At 34.8% G+C, this 16,985-nt stretch overlaps 1 protein-coding gene across 1 annotated transcript; it reads right to left on the reverse strand.

Annotated features, from left to right (window-relative positions):
* Window positions 1-3,280: 3,280 nt before the first annotated feature.
* Window positions 3,281-3,988, reverse strand: LOC131617184 (caffeoylshikimate esterase-like). Its single transcript, XM_058888531.1, has 3 exons — window positions 3,852-3,988; window positions 3,662-3,760; window positions 3,281-3,566 (listed from the first exon to the last, which is right to left on the reverse strand). Exons 1-3 carry the CDS (start codon window positions 3,891-3,893, stop codon window positions 3,339-3,341), a joined length of 369 nt encoding a protein of 122 aa, XP_058744514.1. The 5' UTR covers window positions 3,894-3,988; the 3' UTR covers window positions 3,281-3,338.
* Between the last annotated feature and the right edge of the window lie 12,997 nt (window positions 3,989-16,985).

A 16,985-nucleotide genomic window follows, 5' to 3' on the forward strand; every position in this document is an offset into this window, starting at 1 on the left:
AAACATCTTCTCAATATTTTCATCGTCCTCCATCTTGAAGGCTTCATATTTCTGGATTAGGGCAAGAGTTTTGGTCTCCTTGACTTGAGCATTTCCTTCATGGGTCATTTTCAATGACTCATATATATCATAGGCAGTTTCCCTGTTAGATATCTTCTCATACTCAACATGAGAGATAGCATTCAGCAAAACAGTCCTACATTTATGATGATTTTTGAATAGCTTCTTTTGATCATCATTCATTTCTTGTCTTGTAAGCCTTACACCAGTAGCTTTCACTGGATGTTTGTAACCATCCATCAGCAGATCCCATAAGTCACCATCTAGACCAAGGAAGTAACTTTCAAGTTTATCTTTCCAGTATTCAAAGTTTTCACCATCAAATACTGGTGGTCTAGTATAACCATTGTTACCATTTCCATTGTATTGCTCAGCAGAGCCAGATGTAGATGTATTTGTTGGATTTTCACCAGACATCTTGACTTAAGCGTTTTTCTCTTCCTGAATCTTTTCTAAACACGGTTAAGTGCTTGCACCTTAGAACCGGCGCTCTGATGCCAATTGAAGGATAGAAAAACACTTAGAAAGGGGGGGTTTGAATAAGTGTAGCTTTAAAACTTGTAAGATAAAAACAATTTGCACAATGATTTTTATCCTGGTTCGTTGTTAACTAAACTACCCCAGTCCACCCCCTTGGAGTGATTTACCTCACCTGAGGATTTAATCCACTAATCACACAAGATTACAATGGTTTTCCACTTAGACAACTTCTAAGTCTTATAGAGTATACTAATCACAACCTGATCACTCTAGGAACAATCTGCTTAGATACCCTCTAAGGCTTTCTAGAGTATACTGATCAACAACCTGATCACTCTAGTTCTTACAACTTAATGTAAACAAATTCTAAGAGTTACAATGCTTCTAATAAAACTATTATCACAACTGTGATTTTCTCTTAAGTTTAAGCTTAATCTCACTAATATATTACAACAGCAATGTAGTGAGGTTGAAGATGAAGTTTGAGAGCTTTTTGAATTTTGACAGCGTTTCTGTATATTACTCAGAGTTGGTTTCAAAATACGTAACCTTGCTTCTCATCAGAACTTCAATTTATAGGCGTTTGAGAAGATGACCGTTGGGAGCATTTAATGCTTTGCGTAATCCGTACAGCATTGCATTTAATGTTTCACTCTTTTGTCAACTACCTCGAGCCTTGCTTTCGCTGTATCTACTGACGTTGCCTTTAATAGCTTTCAACGTTCCTTTTGTCAGTCAGCGTAACCTGCCAGCTAGTACTTGCTTCTGATCTGATGTTTGTGTAAACAACGTTTGAATATCATCAGAGTCAAACAGCTTGGTGCAGAGCATCTTCTTGTCTTCTGACCTTGAAGTGCTTCTTAGCGTGATACCATGAGAACTTCAGTGCTTCTGCTTCTGATCTCAAGTCCTTCTGATGCTTCCATAGACCATGTTCTGATTCTGCTTGACCATCTTCTGATGTCTTGCCAGACCATGTTCTGATGTTGCATGCTGAACCTTCTGAGTCAGTGCTTCTTGCGCTGATTTTGTGCATACTCTTTATATAATTCCTGAAATGGAAATTGCATAGTATTAGAGTACCACATTATCTCATACAAAATTCATATACATTGTTATCATCAAAACTAAGAATATTGATCAGAACAAATCTTGTTCTAACAATATCCAATTTGACACATGCGTCGCTCTGGAAAATACCTGCACATCATATTCCTCTCACATGTCAGCCATCTAGAATATAATGAAATGGGGTCGAAGGCAACAATGTTCCGGTGAGCAGTGTAAGGTATCCATGTGACGTCATCAAGTGTAGTATGAACAATAAACACACTGAACGGTCACACAACACCGTTCCCTATGTGCAAGGAATACATGCAAGCATGTGACCAATCATCAGTATACCCTACCACACGATCAAACTCATGTATGTTGTGAGATTGGGATATGATTCATCCCTGAAAATGAATAAGAGACAAATATTAGTAAAAAATGTAAAATAATATTTTTAAATTTATTAGTAGTTATGGAAGTCACCGTTAGTAAGGTACAGCAGTCAGTCATTTGCCTTGTCGTCAAAAGACAACCTTCGCTCAACTTGGATAACAAGTATACCAAACAGGAGGCCCCTCAGTTCCACTCGTGAATGGTCGACAAGTTGATGAAGTACTTAAGCTATGCCACATTGGTGTATGTTGCACTTTTGTCCATAAACATGGGCGTGCCAACCAAGAATAGGAGGTAACACCTCAAATCACACTCTTGGTGGTAGGTAACATGTAGATCATCATCGTCGGTATCATCAGCCAAGCCCAAGTTGTCTTCATATAGCTTCTTTAAGTATGAAAATTTAGCATGAGCACCTCTGGTGCTCTCACACTACATATGGGCATCAAATGGGTTAGCTCTCAAATAAATGACCATTATCTCCGGGGCTTCATCACGTTTAATCCTTGAATGATCAACAATGGCAAGAATGAAAAATAGTCTTGCCCTACCTAAATGCAACCAAATGAGAATGCATTTCTCTAACGGCTACTTATTTCTAATTTGACTACTACATAATTTGGTCCCTATAAATAACCCAAAATCTTGTTTTAGTCCCTATAACATTTTCATTCAAAGAATGATCCTTATAAATTTTCCCGTCTCCAATTTTGGTCCCTACCGTCAACTTTCATTAACGGAAGCTGACGTGGCACGCCACGTGGAAGACAACTTGGCAAAAAATTTAATTTGCATTAGATTGAGGGGGTTTTAAACCTCCTCTAAATAAACCCAGAAAATTTTAAGAACAAAGTTTTCACAGACATTTTATCAAACACCTTAGATGCACCATTTAAAATTGCAAATTCATTAACAAATTCCATTAAAACCTTCACAAATTCAAACATGTAAACAATACAAACTGAACCAATGAAATTCGAATGCAAGTCTCTCATTGTTGCATGGTACAATCACTAATGTTGTATACTGAACTTTATCTCTCATTGTTGCTCACCTGATTATTTTAAAGTTTTCTCCACATTGTAATAAATGTACAATAGTGTAATAGGATAAAAGTGTCACACTGTTACGCGCTTTGTTCAGTACACTTTTTTGTCATTATCGATTGAATATGTTATTAAACTCGGTCGTCCCGGATGTTATCTCGGCACAGAACAATAAAACCAAAAGTAAAAACTAGAAAAGTTCATCTTAAATTTGACAGACAAAGAATTACAATCAAACTAATGTCTGTAACAAACATGATGCCAAAAACTGAAGTAGCTCTGACCAAATACTACAAAACAAGATACTCAAACTTTGTTTTTTGTATTGCTATGGTCATTTAGCCAGGAAATGATATCATCAATCACATGAAATATAACTTCATCAGGTTCACCTTCAAGTAGAGTATGGAAAGCATCTTTATAGAGACACAGTTTCTTGTCTTTGACTTTAGCTTTTTCATATAAAGCTTTGCTAGCTGATGGATATGTTATTACATCAGCTTCTCCATGCATGATCAACAATGGTAGAGAAACCTAAAAAACCAGTTCAATTTCTTTTAGATGGTTTCATTCACAAAGATGAGCAGAAGTTGTTAAAAAAGTGATTAAATTAAGATGGAAATTTTTACTTCTTCTAGTCTTTGTTCAAGCTCTTGAGTAACTTTGAGCAACTCCAATGCTGTTCCTAGTCTTGGTTTATCCTTGTAGAGCAAAACATTATATGGAGCCTATAGAAAATAATCAAAATTTGAACCAAAAAATTGATTATTTTTTGTATTTAACTTCAATGTATATATGTTTATTAGCATGAAAACTCACCATTTTTCTCTTTTTCAAATCTCTATATATATTCTCTTTCATTTATTCCTTTTGTGGAACTAAGTTAGTTTTGGGAAGCACCTTTGCTACACCAATTAGTATTTGCTTCACCAACCAATGTGGAATCATATCCTCTGCAAACTACTCGATACAATATTATGAAAAATTAATAATTATTTATTTTATTATTATAGATTTTTGTTTACATATATACCTTCAAAGTAAAATGTGCAAGTGTCTGCATAGCCATGAAAAAAAAACAAACAATTGCTTTCAATGGTGATTTTTCTGGTAGCCAACTTTTAGAGAATACTTTTATTCCTCTTGAGTTCACTTCATAAACCTGTAAATAAATATTTAACATTATTAATTAATTAGTTGATTTTGAATTTATTAATATCTATGTGATACTATGATTTCGAATTTCATTGGTTCAGTTTGTATTGTTTACAGGTTTGAATTTGTGAAGGCTTTAATGGAATTTGTTAATGAATTTGTAACTTTAAATGGTGCATTTAAGGTGTTTGATGAAATGTCTGTGAGAACTTTGTTCTTAAAATTTTCTGGGTTTATTTAGAGAAGGTTTAAAACCCCCCAATCTAATGCGTTTAAAAATTTTTGCCAAGCTGTCTTCCAGGTGGCGTGCCACGTCAGCTTTCGTTAATGAAAGTTGACGGAAGGGACCAAAATTGGAGACGGAAAAATTTATGAGGATCATTCTTTGAACGAAAATGTTATAGGGACTAAAACAAGATTTTGGGTTATTTATAGGGACCCAAAACATATTTAACCCTACATTAATCAAAATTCAAAAAAAATAAAATGTTGAATGTAGTTAATGGAGTGAGTTGGGATTGGAAAGCTTGAAGTGAAGGTAGTGTTGATCCTTGAAAAATGGACTTGTAGAGAAAGTTGCTCACGAGCTCCAATGGAGTTTTTGAATAGTTTCAAATAAATGAATGAGAAGAGGGTTTTTCTGTGCATTATATATAAATTAAACGCGTTCAAAGATGCATCTCCGAAAAACTCATGAATTTGAAAACAAGGGTTAATTTGGAGATGCATCTGCGGACACACCCTAAAACACATACGGAGATGCATCTCCGAATTAAATTTTGGCAAAATGAGGTACCTCATCCATTTGCTCTTATTTTGTGGAAAAACGGTGTGTCCGAAGATGCATCTCCAAAAACTAGAGATATTTTTTACTTTTCTCTAGGGGTTAGGAAGAATCTATAGAAGTGAGAAAAAAAATTCTCAACTATTTTATACTTAAACCCAACTAAGTATACAAGGCAATTTCTGTAACACCCCATATTTTCTAATTTTAATTTAATCGGAAATTAAATTATTATTTAGAATTATTTGGTATTTTGTTGAATTATTGGAAAATTATGGATTAAGGGCCATTTGGGCCGGATGGTGAGATTAGTAGTATGGGGGTGCTAAGTGAGTAAGCCCATTACTAACTATTTTATGTTTTCATAAAATAAAGGAAATAAGGAAAAAGAGTCAGAACGTGAAAAATGAGAAGTTGAAGAGAAGAGCTGAGGAACGTAAAGAGGAACCAAAGAGGAAGAGGACCAAAAGCAAGAATTTGGCTAAGGTAAGGGGGGGACTCTTCCAATTATCATATCTTATCGTGTTATGAATGATAGGGCATGATTAGGGATATTGTTTGGGTCAATTTGATCATATGTCAGAGTTAGGTTTTGGGATAATTTTAATAGAAGTTGAATAATTTATGAATACCTCTGTAAATTCTATATAGAATTGTATGTTAATTGATGTTTGTGTTGTGGGTATTGTATCAATTGTTGTGTTGTTGTGTTCTTCCATGAACACTGAATATGAGTTATGAGTTTCCAATAATTGGATAGAAAGTTAGGTTTTAATGTGTAAAACTGACATAGGATAGTAGATTGATGAAATTGGATGAATACCATATGTTTATGTGTGAAAAGATGGTGTTTTAGACTTAAAATAGTAGCCTATTAGGAGTGAAAACGAGTGGAAAATGGACTGGTGCGAAATTGCATATTTTTGGAGAAATACTGGTCTTTTGCGTATGGAATTCTGTCATACGCGTATGGGTGTGTTCATACTCGTATGGGAAATTTCAGTGTAGTTCTGTTGATTCGCGTATGGGATGGCTGATACGCGTATGGGTTTGGGTGATACGCGTATGGATTCTGTGTAAAAATTATGTTTTGTGATTTTCTTCGAAAGTTCAATGATGCGTAACTTTTGATCCGTAACTCCGTTTTTAGTGTCGTTTCGAGTATGATGAACCTTATGAGATAACCTATGAGTTTAAATGATAAAATTAGGTGTAGCTTTCAATTAATTTTGAATTATGAATTATCGCTTGATGAATGATGTATTGTACGTATATATGATGAGATATGACAATACATGCTATGTTTTAAACATGATTCGTATGATAATTTTGTTTGATTGTGTAATGGAGATCATGAGATATTTCATGTGATGATATGAGTATGATGTGAATACTTTGTTCGTTTGATGGATGATCTATTGTTGACATATGTGATGAGATGTGACAATATAAGACATGTTTGAAAACATGATTATGTGATGATTGTTGGAATTGTACAATGATGATTGACTTGTTTTGGAAGATGTGAATACATGAATATTCTTACTTTTGATGATGATGATTAGTGTAATACATGTATGTTCTGTAATGATGGTGATGATGATTGATTTATGATGAATGAGCTGATACATATAAACATACTTAATAATGATGATGATGATGATGATGATGATGATGATGATGAAATGAGTATAGGATGATGGTACTCATAGAATTATGATGATGAAAGTATGTTGTATATATGTTTGCATGCATTCATGACCATTTGATGAGGGCTGAATCCTAATGATGAGAGGATTCAGTGAAGGGCAAGATTCCCATTGTGTGGAATCTGTGCTGGCAGGGCCGTATCTGGATGATGATAGATCGGTCGGTGGATAATTCCACTGGTGATGTTTGGTACCACATGCATAGAGTCAGTTGCATTCATATGCATGAATTTGATAACATGACTGAATGTACTTCATTGTTATGATTGGTATTGTGTGTTTTGTGTGATGATGGATTATCTGAATATAGATGGATTGAGTAAATAATATAACTATTGATATGTTGTTATTTATGATGCAATAATATTTGTTAATTGCGAATGAGACTCACCCTTACACTATATTTTTCAGATTGAGGATAGCGGCTCCGACTTGGTGAGAATTAGCTCATGAGTCGATATGTTGTTTAGCGTCGGGTCATGCTCTGATAGATGAAACACTGGGGGAAACGCTAGTTTAGAGTTTATGATGATACTCTATTTTGTTTAATTTATTTGAGGATTAATACATCGATGATGTGATGTAATTTGATGATGTTATTCCGCTGTGTCAACATGATATATTATGAATTATGAGTTATAATGAAATGTTCCTTAGTGAATGCATGACGTACGACTGATGATAATTTATTTATTATGAATTGTGACGCCCTTGTGCATGTTACTCTGATTTATTTAATTAATTTATGCGGGGTTTAGAAGGGTGTTACAATAGTGGTATCAGAGCAGGTCGGTCCGTCCGACCAATTGTCGAGTCAGTTGAGTTGCGCGACAGTTGTATACTGTCAGCGTTTTACCCCTTGGTACACGACATGTGAGTGAATCACTGTTGATACTTGTTTGTTTTGTTGTAGGTGTTGGATTGAAACAAGTGGGGGAGAAGCTTCGCTTCTCGGTTATGTTTCATTTGTAAGATGATTGGTCCAGTAGGCTGTTGTTGGCAACAGTGCAAGTGTTGTTGGAGTTGGTTGTTTCCCGAATCGAAGGTGACTTAGAATTAAGGCTTGACTGGTAATTAAGTTAGAGCATCTAGAAGGAGGATTATTAGAGGTAATTGATGATTATTTGTGGGAGAGGGAAATTAGAAAGTTGCAAGTTATCAGCTCTGCTGGTGGACTGCGAAGTTGTCAGTTGAGTAGCCTTGTGTCTCGGAAGAGGTTCAGTTGCAAGTTGCAAAGAGGATTGCAGTCGTGATGTTTCAGAAATCAGACTTCGGCGATGGAGTGTGTCGCCCAAGTTATAAGAAGTTTGGGGGCGAAGAGGTATGATAAGGGGCTGTTTGGAATGTGATTGATTTGAAGAAGATGAGTTTTGGAGCGGAATTTCCGTAAGGAAAACACAGGAAAGTTATTGAATCGTTATGAAACTTCGGAAATTCATAACTGGAGTTCTAGACATCCGATTCGAGTTCCGTTTGAAGCGTCGGAAAACTAATGAGATGAAATTTGTTATAAAAATGGTTGCAGCAGCTGTAACATATTTAATTGTGTCAGTAGGATGTTGGAAAGAGGTTAAGTTGCAGTTACGCTTGTTCTTAGAACTAGACTTGTTTGTTGGTGCTGCACGGGATGTCAATGTCAGAGTTGAACGGATTGAAGGAATGATTAGAAGGTTTGTTGAGAAGTAATTTTAAGAATTGAATATACCATTTGAAGAGTTTTGGAGATATCGTATAGAGCGTCGCTGCATGATGTCGATGTTGCATTTCGGATAACGATTGGAAAATGCATATCTTGAGTTCCGAGTGTCGGATTAATGTGCCGTTTGAGCCTACGAAGAGGTGAAATTATGTTCTACCTTATGGGAGAGTTATAAATACAGTAGAGGTGATCCTATGAGGAGAGATTCCAAATTCAATTAAGGAAGCGTGAAGCTTGTTGAATAGGAATGGTTACTACTGCGATTGTTGGAAACGAAGTTGAGTAGAACATGTTATTGATGAATAAGTTGATGAGACGTTCGGTAAAATATGATTTGAGTGACGATGGATTTTAGTGAGAATTGAATTAGTAGTAAAGGTGAAATAAACTTTAGAACGGTTGAAGTCATATTTATGATGCCAAAGCAACGACATGTATAAAAAAAGAATTGTAGAGAATTTATGACACCTATCGATGAGAGGAAGACCTTGTTGAGATTCCGAGTAGAATGATATTTGGACGCGAAATATGTCATGGGATTTAGAGTAAAAACCACGAGTTATGAATGTTGTCGCAGTCTTTTACTAAGATGAGGATTTTGATTTGGAACGAGATGGATAGTAATGTACGAGTATATTAGTGATTGTGAAGTTGGAAGTACTTAACAAGCGTGACGCTAAGTGACTATGAAGCGCATTGTGTAAAATGTTTGGATGTTGTTGTCTCACCGATAAGATCCAATGAGAAGGAAGCGTGCGAGTTGTAAAGACTCGAAGTGAATTATTGGGCTATGACGATTTTAATGAGTTTGAATGCAAACTCGGGAAGGGACACTATTATGTAGTAACAACGGTTTATGCTTAAATATGGTTGTCGACTATCTATTGACAAATTTAGGACTTGATCACCCTAAATCTCTTGTTGGTAGTAGATGGAATCATATAAATGGGATGAACTTGTTTTGTTACCTTAATGGTATAAATTGTGATGGATATTAAACCGTGAGAATAATCACTCACCATGCTGTGTGGACTTATGAAGAAGTGAATAGGAAAGAGTGCAACATAATGGACAATGACTTAAGACGAATAATCAGAGTCACGCAACGAAAGTATGATGTGGAGTAGTGTTATGAGTATTACTCGTGGGCAGTGAGGAATTAATATGTCAGGAGCCTACGTAGAGAACATGTATTGATCTATATGTTGGATTTGGGATCTAGTGGATGTAAGGATGTTATACCAGAGAATTAGAACCCTTTTGAATAATTGTCGAGATGATGAATATGTTATTGTGGTTGTACATAGTTAATGAGTATGTATTCGGCGAAGTTAAGACGATGAGTTGATACCATATGATGCTATAATAATTTTGTGTTGTTGTAAGGTGTTATTGTAGATTCCAGATATAATGAGGAATTATACTCTAAGAAGGGAGAAGTTGGTTTAATTCTTAGAGGAGAGTGGAATTCAGTTTAAGTTATTTTGTAAGCAATGGTATATCGAGGCTGATGAGTGTGATTATAATTACTTGTGTGCACTCATTCTGATGGTTGGGATGTTTAATAGACGGAGTAAATCAGGAATTTGTTTTTGAGTGCGAGTAAGTATTGCTGAGTGGTAAATTAGTACCATGAATGGTAAAGAATGATTCTCGAACGAATGAGTAAAGAGAGTCAGAATTGGGTAAAAACTAAGAAATCTAATTGGTAATGATGATTGTAATGAGTAATCAAAATAGTGCAGCAAAAGCAGAATGTAACGTGTTGGATAATTGTTGGTGTGACTTGAGAGGAGTCAGATAGTTGAATTTCAATGGTATAGGAATATTATTGTTGAGTTTCTTGAAGGAAGATGTTGGTGAAAAGTGTAAGTATTATTTTATCGCTCAGATGGAAAAGTGTGTCTAAGGTTGGTACATTTTGTCGATGGAATGCGTTACTGCAGTGTTGATCAAGTGTGGTCATACCATGGTTGTGTAATTAAATTACTCAGTTATTGGGCGTATTGTATGGGTTGTACCTCAATGTTCCATTGTTGTCAATCTTTTAGAGGTATAACGAGCGGTACACCTTTGAATGGTTAAATGTGACGTAAGAGTTGAGATTTGAATGTATGAAACATGTTTTCTGTTGGTAATATCAGATGGATTTTGATGATCGACTGATGGGAATGTTACTTAGGAACTAGAGAGTTAGACGAAGGACTCCTATCTGGAACTTTTCACTGGAAGTATGTTTTCGAGGACGAAAACTCTTTTAGTGGGGGAGAGTTGTAACACCCCATATTTTCTAATTTTAATTTAATCGAAAAATTAAATTATTATTTAGAATTATTTGGTATTTTGTTGAATTATTGGAAAATTATGGATTAAGGGCCATTTGGGTCGGATGGTGAGATTAGTAGTATGGGGGTGCTAAGTGAGTAAGCCCATTACTAACTATTTTATGTTTTCATAAAATAAAGGAAATAAGGAAAAAGAGTCAGAACGTGAAAAATGAGAAGTTGAAGAGAAGAGTTGAGGAACGTAAAGAGGAACCAAAGAGGAAGAGGACCAAAAGCAAGAATTTGGCTAAGGTAAAGGGGGGACTCTTCCAATTATCATCTCTTATCGTGTTATGAATTATAGGGCATGATTAGGGATATTGTTTGGGTCAATTTGATCATATGTCAGAGTTAGGTTTTGGGATAATTTTAATAGAAGTTGAATAATTGATGAATACCTCAGTGAATTATATATAGAATTGTATGTTAATTGATGTTTGTGTTGTGGGTATTGTATCAATTGTTGTGTTGTTGTGTTCTTCCATGAACACTGAATCTGAGTTATGAGTTTCCAATAATTGGATAGAAAGTTAGGTTTTAATGTGTAAAACTGACATAGGATAGTAGATTGATGAAATTGGATGAATACCATATGTTAATGTGTGAAAAGATGGTGTTTTAGACTTAAAATAGTAGCGTGTTATGAGTGAAAACGAGTGGAAAACGGACTGGTGCGAAATTGCATATTTTTGGAGATATACTGGTCTTTTGCGTATGGGATGAGGCCATACGCGTATGGGTGTGTTCATACTCGTATGGGAAATTTCAGTGTAAAATTAGTTCTGTTGATTCGCGTATGGGATGGCTGATACGCGTATGGGTTTGAGTGATACGCGTATGGGAGGTGCCATACGCGTATGGCTTCTGTGTGTAAAAATTATGTTTTGTGATTTTCTTCGAAAGTTCAATGATGCGTAACTTTTGATCCGTAACTCCGTTTTTAGTGCCGTTTCAAGTATGATGAACCTTATGAGATAACCTATGAGTTTAAATGATAAAATGAGGTGTAGCTTTCAATTAATTTTGAATTATGAATTATCGCTTGATGAATGATGTATTGTACGTATATATGATGAGATATGACAATACATGCTATGTTTTAAACATGATTCGTATGATAATTTTGTTTGATTATGTAATGGAGCTCATGAGATATTTCATGTGATGATATGAGTATGATGTGAATACTTTGTTCGTTTGATGGATGATCTATTGTTGACATATGTGATGAGATGTGACAATATAAGACATGTTTGAAAACATGATTATGTGATGATTGTTGAGAATTGTACAATGATGATTGACCTGTTTTGGAAGATGTGAATACATGTATATTCTTACTTTTGATGATGATGATGATGATTAGTTTAATACATGTATGTTCTGTAATGATGGTGATGATGATTGATTTATGATGAATGATGCTGATACATATAAACATACTTAATAATGATGATGATGATGATGATGATGATGATGATGATGAAATGAGTATAGGATGATGGTACTCATAGAATGATGATGATGAAAGTATGTTGTATATATGTTTGCATGCATTCATGACCATTTGATGAGGGCTGAATACTAATGATGAGAGGATTCAGTGAAGGGCAAGATTCCCATTGTAAGGAATCTGTGCTGGCAGGGCCGTATCTGGATGATGATAGATCGGTCGGTGGATAACTCCACTGGTGATGTTTGGCACCACATGCATAGAGTTAGTTGCATTCATATGCATGAATTTGATAACATGACTGAATGTACTTCATTGTTATGATTGGTATTGTGTGTTTTGTGTGATGATGGATTATCTGAATATAGATGGATTGAGTGAATAATATAACTATTGATGTGTTGTTATTTATGATGCAATAATATTTGTTAATTGCGAATGAGACTCACCCTTACACTATATTTTTCAGATTGAGGATAGCGGCTCCGACTTGGTGAGGATTAGCTCATGAGTCGATATGTTGTTTAGCGTCAGGTCATGCTCTGATAGATGTAACACTGGGGAAACGCTAGTTTAGAGTTTATGATGATACTCTATTTTTGGTTAATTTATTTGAGGATTAATACATCGATGATGTGATGTAATTTGATGATGTTATTCCGCTGTGTCAACATGATATATTATGAATTATGAGTTATAATGAAATGTTCCTTAGTGAATGCATGACGTACGACTGATGATAATTTATTTATTATGAATTGTGACGCCCTTGTGCATGTTACTCTGATTTATTTAATTAATTTCTGCTGGATTTAGAAGGGTGTTACAATTTCTCTCTACAGCCTTATGCATTAGGGCGCACCTCTGAAACTCCGAAAATTTCCTTGAGTTTATTAGGAGATACATCTCCGGGCGCACCAAATCTCATTTTTTTTTTTTACAAAAATTTAGTACGAAGATATATCTTTGATTTTTTTTAGGTGAATTCAAAGATGTATCTCCAAAAATACCATTTGTTTCAATTACCATCAATTTTTTAATAAAATTGAATAAATAGAATTAAAAAATGTCTTGAAATAGAAATTCTCTATTATTCTTATAAATATAAATATTATTTATTATTTACTATAATTAATATTATTTTTTAGAATAATTATTTTCTTGACTGATATATAACTTACATAATAATTATTATTATAATTATTTTTTTGACTAATATATAATTCACATATTTTTATTTTCTATAATAATTATTTTTAATATTATTATATTAATATTTAGTAATAAAACAAAATGATCTAGATTAATATATTTTAGTAATAAAACTATTAAAAGAAAATCTATCAAAATACATTAAAAATAATAATACTTAATTTATTTTAATTAATTGTTTTTTTTACTAAATTATATTTTTTATTATTTATTGTTCTTTTACTCAAAATGAATTATTTAATATAAAAAGCTTGAAATGTAATTGTTTTTACAAACTTAAAATGACGCCAGTAAAAGTAAAATTATTTAAGACAAAATTCTCAATGGTTTAAATATGAGTATTTGAGGCTTCGGAGGGGCCAATTGCAAGTGATATGGGGGAGTTTTGGAAGATACGATGCCTACTTTTAGAGATTGTCCAACTATTACAAACTTTTGGTTAGAACATCTTCCAGCTGCTATTAGTAGGCGGCTTTTTGTTTTAAATGGCAGGGAGTGGATGCGGCTAAATATGGAGGCTGGCAACAATTGGAAAAGCTTTTGGGGCTTAGGGTGTTATTTTTTGTGGATGTGGCACGACAAAGAAATCCATAATAATGAGTTTCGTCGACCTTACAGTTCCATTCTCCATGTTCAACATGGTGTTCATGTTTATGAGGATGTTATGAGGAATAATAACAGTGTTATTCCTGTGGAAAAGATTTCTATCCTGGTTGGTTGGAAGCCTCCGGCGGATGACAGTTATGTTAAGCTCAATACGGATGGAGCATCAATAGATGGTAAAGCTGTTGTTTGTGGTGGAATCATTAGAAATAGGCAAGGAAAGTGCATTTTTTTAAAATATATTAGGCGTTGTAGTGCGGCCAAAGCTGAGTTATGGGATACTTCTAACAAAATAACTTGGCTGCAAGAAGGTGATTGTGAATGTTGACTCTAAGGTAGCAGTTCACACTTCACATGATTAAGAATAAGTTGGCTTCGGGCGTGGAGGAGATTTGTCTTCTTAAGCGCATTTTTCTATTATTAATTGGTTTGAGGATGTTATTGTAGAGCATGTTTATCGGGAAGCGAATATGTGTGCTAATGCTTTAGCAAAAGCAGATATTGGTGTGGTAGCTAAAGTAGTTTTTGAAGAAGATTGTCCTGGGTTTATGAAGCATTTTGTCACCTATGACATGTTAGGTCTTCTGATCCCGTGGCTAGCGGCTTTGTAGTTTGTTTTTCAAAAGGGTCATATTTATGACCATAATGGTTTCTATAGTTAACGTCAATAATTAAGCGCTTGAAAATAATATTATATATAATTATAAATAAGTCAAGAAAATAAATAGAAATTGTTGCTAATAATATATGATTAAATAATTATTTTGTTGAGAAATTGATAGTAATTAGAACAAATAGTATTTTCGGAGATATATTTCCGAATTCAACTTAAAAAGATTCGGGGATACATCTCCGAACTAAATTTTGCAAAAAAAAAAAAAAAAGAGATTTGATGCGTCTGAAGATGTATCTCTAAAACCAGAGAATATTTTGAAATTTTCACTAGAGACTTGGGAGAAGATATAAAGGTGTAAAGAGAAATACAATTTCTTTATAGACCTCCCATCCTTCTTGGTCACCCGCGGAGAAATTCTCAAAATGCTCCTATATTTCGGAAATGCATCTCCGAAGTCACCTTTTTATGAAAAAAAAGATGGTTTCGGACATGCACTCTCGAAAACACCTTTTTTTTTAAAAAAAAATGTGATTTCGGAGATGTACATCCGAAATAAAGTTAATTTCTAAAAAAAATGTGACTTCAGAGATGCAACTCCGAATTCACCTCCTTGGAAGAATTCGGATATGTACTTCCGTAATCTTGTCTGACATAGAAATCATGAAACAAACAACGCTTCGATTTATTATAAAGCATCAAAATTACAAACATCACATAACATAAAATTAAAGTTACATATTGTTAAACACGGGTAGTTGAGGATGAGTCAACATTTTGATAACGTCGGCTCCCGATCTTTGAAGTTTCACATCCAACTCGATTGGACCCTTCGAAGAAAATCGGTCGAAAGTTATCCACAAAACCGCTAAATCTTCGTCGTTCTTAACTTTAAATGGGGTGAACTGAACGTCTCCCTCGTCGTTAAGCGAAGGTGAGCGGTACTCAAGCTTGCCAACCTTCCGATTTTCTAGGTATTGCAAGAGAGAGTTGAGCGATGTTATCAATTCCGCGAACGACGTGTCGCGCGAGAAGTTTCAAAAGGTGTTGCATTTCCAACCTCGGGCCCATTTTCAAGACTTTAAGATTGTGTCGTTCATTGTATACTTGTTTGATATTTGAAACACTATTTGGTTTTTTCGCTTCAAATCAGCAAGTATGTTTATCGGCGCCACTTTGATTGTCGATAACTCCAAAATAACATTCTTCTCTTCGCGGGACAACCGACACGCAATTGGATGCCCGTGTAGCTTAGTTTCCAAGGCATGATTATGAACTCCACAAATAATTCTAAAACGCCACAAATCATCAATCCTACGAGTCACGCGCAACTTATACGGACACGCACACTTTCTCGATCCCGTGTCATCGTGTTTTAACACCCGGTTTGTTCGTACATACTTCCCACCCCTCTCGCAATTCAACACGACAAAAGCTTTCTGTCTAATACTTCCATTGTCGGACCTTAATATAACAATGCCAAATCCAAGTTTACTAGTTTCACTTCGAATCCAATCAAGCAATTGTTTACGACAAGCGAAGCTCATATCATTTGTAAATTATTGTCGAACATCCACCGCAACGGTAGTGGTTTTAACATCGTTAACCGGCTCTTTATCAACGTTGACCTCTTTCAGAACTTCTAAGTCATCGGCGACAATGTTGTTCGAATGCACCATACCTAACATATGCAAAAATACAACAAAGCTGTTAAAACTGTTTTTTTTCTTTCTGCCAGACCTTATTTCGGAAAGTACATTTCCGAAATTTGTTAGGTGGTTTATTTCAAAAGTGTACTTCCGAACTGACGCAGTTTTCTTCATCCTAAATCAGCAACAATGTAGTGGAATAAGAGATTAAATGAATGATGTTTACCTCAAATTATAACTTTGTATGCTCCCTTTAGTATGATCAACCGCTTGAAACTTGATTTGGAGACGAAAAAATTGATTGAAAATGATGGAGGTTTTGGATAGGGTTTATGTTTTGGTTTGGATGAAAATGATGAAATAGTGAATGAGGGAAAATGTATATGAACAGCTTTTTTCGGAGATGCATCTCCGAAAAAATACCTGACAGTTAAAATCCAACGTTTAATTTGAAATTTAAGTGCTTTCGGAGATGCATCTCCGAAGACACCACAAAATAGGTGTTTTCGGAGATGCATCTCTGAATTCTAGAAAAATCTAAAAAAAAATACTTCAAAAATGCAACTCCGAAGCAAGGATATTTTGGGGTTTTAGCAGGGGTTCTCCCCCTTGGGGGGTCTACAAAGAAATTTTCAAAGAGAAATTGCACAAGGTACATGACCTTAAATTGGGCTTTGATAGAGATCAAGAAAAGGCCCACAGCCCATTGTTCCAAACAAAAACATCATGTATCTATTATGAGATAAACCGGT

Source organism: Vicia villosa, linkage group LG7, assembly GCF_029867415.1.
Source record: "Vicia villosa cultivar HV-30 ecotype Madison, WI linkage group LG7, Vvil1.0, whole genome shotgun sequence".
Taxonomy (NCBI): domain Eukaryota; kingdom Viridiplantae; phylum Streptophyta; class Magnoliopsida; order Fabales; family Fabaceae; genus Vicia; species Vicia villosa.